Raw genomic sequence first — 6711 nt, forward strand, 5'->3', positions numbered from 1 at the left:
GGCAACAACCCTTCATAGAAGTGAAGTTGAGCTATTTTAGCGTGATGTCATATATGGAATAGCTTGCCATCAATTTCTTGTAACGTTCCAAATATTCATGGAGTGTTTTATTTCTCCTTTGCTTGACGCCTCTAATTTCTTTCCTTATAAATGAAGTTTTAATTGCTAAAAAAAATCTCTCTAGAAATAAATCTCTAATTTACGCCCAAGTGATAATTGATCCTGGAGGCAAATACTAAAGCCAATCTATAGCAGATTCAACCAAAGTAAAAGGGAAAACTACTAACCTAATCTATTTATTTGTTATCCCCTGTAGTCTCATTCTTGAACAAACAACGTAAAACTCTTTCAGATGGCGATGTGGATCTTCATTTTCTAGTCCATAGAACTTAGCTAGTATGTGGATCATACCCGTTCGCAGTTCTAAGGGTGCATTCAGCACTAGGTAGGCGATGCAAAGTTGTTACTCTTCTTTGGCCATGGTTTCTTCTCTACTGAAATTTTCTGGGCATTCAAGCAGCATTGCAGATGCAAAATGTTCTGTATTCTCACTATCAAATGCTCGGGTAGCTGGTAAAGAGGTATCCGAATTTGCTTGTTTTTAAAATTCGATTGCTTTCCTCAACCTTTTTGCAGTCTTCTCTATTTATGGATCTAATTGAATTATACTGTTTTCATATGTAGTCATAAAAAATAAATTAGTAAGGTCCTCAGCAACAATGCCAAAATTTGACAGACGTTGAATCCGTCAAATATAATTGATTTCTATTTTTCAATTTAATAATTTTGTAGATAGGGTGAATGAGTATCAATCCCATAGAGAACTTAAATTTATTTATGCCAAGTAAGAAAAGAAAAGAAAATGAATTTTGAAACAAAAAGGGAAGAAAAGGAAAGGAAATTGGAAAATTTGATTTAAGAAAACTTAAGAGGGTTAATTATGAATAAATGTGATGGAATAATGAAACAAACAATTCATAATAAGAAATCAGCCGAAGGTAATCCAAGTGAAGAGATTTATCAATTGATCATTGATTCAAAAGGTAATTCACTTAATTTTCTATTATTTGGTTATAGTATTCAAATAAGCGAATTTCACCAATTCTTCCTTAATATTATATTAACTTGAAAAGTGTTAAATTAATCCATAATTAAGTAACAACTCCAATAAGTGTATAAATTTAATTAATTAATTGCATTAAGAAAAGAAGAAATCAAACTTGATTAACAATTATAAGCAAATTATTTAAACCAAATCATTTAATTCCTTAACATAAATAGATATGTTAATTCTACTTGTATTAATCCAATTAAATATACATATTTATTTGAGTTAATTAGCAATATGTTGTCTAGTTAGGCTATTCAATAGACCTCTTGAATATCTAAGAAGACAAGAATGGAGGTAGTGTTCCTCAAAAATAGACCTCAAAAATAGAAAAAAGTGAAAATAAAAATTTAACATGAAAAGAGAATGAGATTAAATATCATAACTTGATGAAATCTCAACTAGATTAACCTTCAACTGATAAAGAATTTAGCTACTAAGAGCTATTAAAAAATTGCAGAAAAATATAAAAGAGAAGAGAAATTATTCAGCTCAAGATGTTGAAGAGATCGAGCGATGAAGAGAGAAGAGATGAGGAGATATGTGTTGAATCAATAGATGATCTCCTACTCCTAAAACAACCCTTATATAGGCTTTTTCCCAACCAAATGATAAAGAAAATATTCAAATTTAAACATGAGGAAAATAAATCAATAAATCCTTCTACTGTTGTTATCTTAATCCTTGAACTAATCGTATTTGCAGCAATCTAAAATATTTTCAATTATGTACATCTATCAAAACTAAATATTTGTTGTCTTTCCGTCGAGCTTGAGTCACAGCCTTAGACAAAACAGAATTTGTTAGTCCAAAAAACAACTTTAAAACAGCATCTGCTAGTTCCTTTTAACATATTCAGTTCTAAACCTATCCAAAATTAAAATCCAAGTAAAAATTTATTTTTTACTATTAAGAATATAACAAATTTTTGAAAATTAATACGGAAAAAGTAGTGAGTTTGACAACTCATTATATGTCCAGCACAATAGGGTTCTGCACTTTCTATCATATAATGCTTCATAAGGAGCCATCTTCATATTGGCTTGATAACTATTATGCTTTCAAATTCTATTACAGGAAGATATCTTTCCCAATTACCTTCAAATTCAATTTCATAACTCCTAAACATATCCTCTAAAGCCTGAATTATCTCTCTGACTGACTATCTGTCTAAGGATGAAAAGTTATATTAAAGTTCAGTCTAATTCCTAAAGCTTCATGCAATTTCTCCTCAAACTAGATGTAAATTTTAGATCTCTGTCTAATATGATGGAAATAGGAATTTTATGAAATCTCACAATCTCATTATTATACAATTCTATATACTTCTCCAATGTATAATTAGTTTTGACTAGCAAGAAATGGACTAATTTAACAAACATGCCTACTATTACCCAAATGGCATCTCTCTTTCTCGGTGTGAATGAAAACTCTATTGCAAAATCCATGCTAATTCTATCCCATTTCTATTATAATATAGAGATAGGCTGCAATAACCTTGATGAAATATGATATTATACTTTTACCTATTGATATGCCAAACACTTAAAAATAAATTCAACTTTCTCTCTTCATACTTGGCCACCAATAGTATATCTTTAGATCCTGATATATCTTAGTGTTGCCTGAATGCGTAACATATGGACTATTGTGTGCCTCTATAAAAATACTCTTCCTCAACTCTCTAGCACTAGGTATACATATCCTATTACCATAGTACAATGAACCATCATCATTGATCACATGCTTTTGTTTCTTCTCCTTTTGCACCTATCAAATCCATAGAGGCTATATGTGTATCTTCTTTCTATGCTTTCTTGACTTGCTTTAGTAAGTTGGGTCTAACTTTTATCAATTAGGCATTTGTTTCTCTCAATGCGAATAAAGATTTCCCGCTTAGTACATCTGCTACCAAATTAACTTTATCTGGATAATAATCTATAATGAAATCATAATCCTTTAATAATTTCAACCATTTTTTCTGTCTCAAGTTTAGCTCTTTTTATGTAAGCAAATATTTCTAACTTTTATTATCTATATAGATGTAACATTTCTCACCATATAAGTAATTTCTTCTTATGTTGATATTATATAAGTCCAATATACATTAGATGGATGTTTATAGGGTGTTGGGCTAAGAAAGTTTTTTACTAGCCCCTTAATAGAGGCATATTATGGCTAGTTTTTCCTTATTCTCATAGGATTAGGATTAGATTTTAGTATTTAAGTTTAAGTTTTCTCTTTGTTCAAGAGAATTTTAATCAAAATTTAGAATTATTCATTATATTTGTGTGCCTTTATTATTGTGAAAATGTGAGAGAAATTGCATTCTTCCAATTACGTAAAAAATCAAGGTAAACATATTAATTCAATTGTTAGTATTCTTATTGTCCTTGTATGGGGTGTCATAGAGGGGAGTTTATTGTTGATTTTTGAAACTATTCCATTTTGTTATATAGTTATTGGATTTAATCCATAGGTTCTGCATTACATAGTTTTAAAGTTATGTTTAAAAATAATTTTTTTTTTTTTAAGTTTAGGAGTTTAAAATAATATTTTTTAAAAGTTTAATTATTTAAAAATAATATTTTTTAAAACTCGTGTTTATCAAAATTAAAATTAATATATTTAATAGATAAAAATATTAATAGATAAAAAAATCTTTGCTACTAATTTTAGTATTTTTACGCATGCAAAACGCTAAGATCTCCAAGATAAATCTCCCATCAGTCATTAGTTAAAATTATTTAAATTCGTCTCTTTCTTCTATGTTAACCAAACCTAACGAAGAGGGTGAAAAAAAAAATTTCCATCATTATTTTTGTCTTTTTCCATCTCACAATATATATACTTATATTTATGTTATGCATGCATGGTATAATTTGGAAATACTATGGACTAGATGTCAAGTAAAATGGATCATAAATTTCTTTTTGAATAGCAAGACAAGTCTCCTGTCATTATTCTGAGTTGCCATGAAATTTAGAAGGGAACAAAACAAAGTTAGAAATACCAGAATTACAATTGTTCCATAATCACCCTCTAAATTTGTTCTTCATACATGAATAATCCAGCTCAGATCAACATCCATGCAGCCAAGGCCATCATTATGCTTCCTCCAAACAACTTCTTCTTCGCTCCATTATTGCTGCTTGAAGGTGTCTTCGAGTCAGAGTTTGAACTGGAATCCGGAGATGATGAGGAAGAGGAAGAGGAGGAAGATGAGGATGACGATCCAGAAGAAGCAGAAGCAGAGCTTGGTGGAGAATCTGTTGAGGAGGATGTGGTGCTAGAGTCTGAATCACCTGCTTCTTTAAAGATCTTTGCATCCGGCGAGTCTGGTGGGAGGTTCAATATAGCTGCAAAACATACCAAGTAAAACTCACTATATATATTATCAATAAATAATGCAAGTTACGTAGCATAAACTAAAAAAGATCTACAAATGCAAATGAATAACGACATGAATTGTGGAAAAATAGTATCAAATCAACCCAGAAAGAAATTCAAATGATTAATGTCAAGTAAACTATTTCTGATGGGTATCTAATTTGACTTTTAAGTGGTGATATTTTTGGAGGAAGTACAAGGGCAATCGGAGACTTTGGCATCGATGTTACAAGCAGAAGGCATCTGAAGGGCAAGAGTGGTGTTGACGGGAAGACCCATGGAGGGATCAGTACTCTCTTTAATGAGAACACACAAGCACTTAGGCGAATTGGCTTTCACTTTCTGGGTGTCTTGACAGCACTCTGCGGTTGGCTTCTTGGCAGTGCCGCTCACAAATGGAATGCAAGCTGCAAGGTTGGTTAGTTGCTCTGCACATTCCTGTTCATCTTGCTGTAGTGAAGCCTGAGATGCCATCACCAGTGAGGCTACTACCATGCATAAAAATGCTATCTTTTTGTCACTTCCCATCATTTTTTTTTATTATTGTTCTGTTATTTGGTTTTAACTTCTATGAGATTGCAGATACGTCTCTCGTTTGGCTGTATATTGTCTTGTCTATGTGCTTGACTATATAAAGGAGTCAAGGTATGTATGAATTGCCATTGCTGGCCCTTATCTTTGGATTTAATGTTATACCATACCATTCACTTTTCCACTCTCTTGGAAAGCTGAATGTTAGCCTCATTTAAATTCTTGAATTTTTGCAATTGACCTGTGGCAATTAATGGTATTTTCTTTTGAGTAAATTACTGTCAAACATGTTGATGTAGTTTTTTTTTTAATATAACTATTTAGTTTTTACTTATAATAATTTAGGACAATTATTTTTTTCACTGTAAATAGCTTTTATTTTTAAAAAAAATATTAAATTTTATTTTTGTATTTTATTCTTTTTTTATATTGGATTATAAATTAAAAATAAATTTTTATTATTCTGATCCTGAAAATTAAATTCCGAAAAAATCTATTTAATTTTCAGGAATTATAAAATAAGTTCTAAAATTATTGAAAAAAATAGATAAAAATAGTGATAATAACTTATTTTAGATAATTAGATAATTGTTATATGACAAATAGTATAGTAAATAAGGACATGTTACTAAATTAATAGCAAAAACTGTTATCCCAAAAGTAAAATTAATCTATGATTAGAATGGGCGTAAAAAAATATTCTATTCATTTCATAAAGATAAATTGTCCAAATTATAGATTACTTCCACATTGAGATGGTTTTATTTGGTTAAAATCTATGCATTGAAAATATAAAATTTATTAATTTTAAAAATAAATCAATAATAGAATAATTTAAGGAGAGAGTATTAAAAGAAACTATAAAATTTACTATTTTTAATTATTTTAATTGCACTCACATGGAAATTGTGCAAAGGAAATTAAGAAAATGAGATAGAAGAGTAAATGGAAAGAAGATGATGCGATTCAACAAAAATATCTTGAAAAATGTTATTCCATATTCCAAGGAAACACACTCATTTCATTTATTAGAGTTTTGTGATTCTCAATGACACTGAGTCTTCGATTCTTCAAGTTGGGATGAGCATTTAAGTAGTAGTCTATTTTATAGATAATTATTGTAATTTATGGTTCATCTAGTCACGAATGAATTAACCATAAAACTCCTCTAACCATGGATAAATCAATCATTAGACTCATCCATTATTACTCATATACTCGACATGGTTTACCCATATGACTATATGACTCGTCCACTCGACATTGCTCATCTATGGTTGGCTAAATCAATCATTAGACTGATCCAGCCATGTATCAACAACCGTGATACTCATCCAGCAAAATAGTGCAGTAATAATATAGTACTTTCTAGGATGGAATAGAATTTATTTTCATATAAGAAATATGAAAATATCAAAAAACACTCTTTTAGATTGGGGACGGAGCACTTAGCCATCCTCACTCTATGGAGCTACCTCTTTTTTTCCCTTCCCTTTTTCTACAATAATAATTATAATAACAACAAATGCACTCCCCCATAAATTATTAGTTGGATTTTTAAAGAAGACAGTTCGACAATTATGCATATAATATATCACGACCAAGCCGAGGAACCCTAGTGGGGTCGCATACAATTGAAAGAATTCACTGTAATTATGTTGTTAAATATAGAGAACGATTGA

General features: G+C 30.1%; 1 protein-coding gene across 1 annotated transcript; it reads right to left on the reverse strand.

Moving 5' to 3' along the window:
• Nucleotides 1-4038: 4038 nt before the first annotated feature.
• Nucleotides 4039-5242, reverse strand: LOC110610283 (non-specific lipid transfer protein GPI-anchored 13). The gene is made up of 2 exons (XM_021750136.2): nt 4696-5242; nt 4039-4467 (listed from the first exon to the last, which is right to left on the reverse strand). The coding sequence occupies exons 1-2, from the start codon at nt 5027-5029 to the stop codon at nt 4184-4186; spliced, it is 618 nt and encodes a 205-aa protein (XP_021605828.2). The 5' UTR covers nt 5030-5242; the 3' UTR covers nt 4039-4183.
• Between the last annotated feature and the right edge of the window lie 1469 nt (nt 5243-6711).

This window comes from Manihot esculenta, chromosome 3 (genome assembly GCF_001659605.2).
Source record: "Manihot esculenta cultivar AM560-2 chromosome 3, M.esculenta_v8, whole genome shotgun sequence".
NCBI lineage: Eukaryota > Viridiplantae > Streptophyta > Magnoliopsida > Malpighiales > Euphorbiaceae > Manihot > Manihot esculenta.

Coding starts and splice junctions, on each gene's coding strand:
- LOC110610283 (XM_021750136.2), bottom strand. CDS start 5,029: ATGATGGGAAGTGACAAAAAGATAGCATTTTTATGCATGGTAGTAGCC. Junction 4,468..4,695: donor CAAAGTCTCCGATTGCCCTT/GTACTTCCTCCA, acceptor TATGTTTTGCAG/CTATATTGAACCTCCCACCA.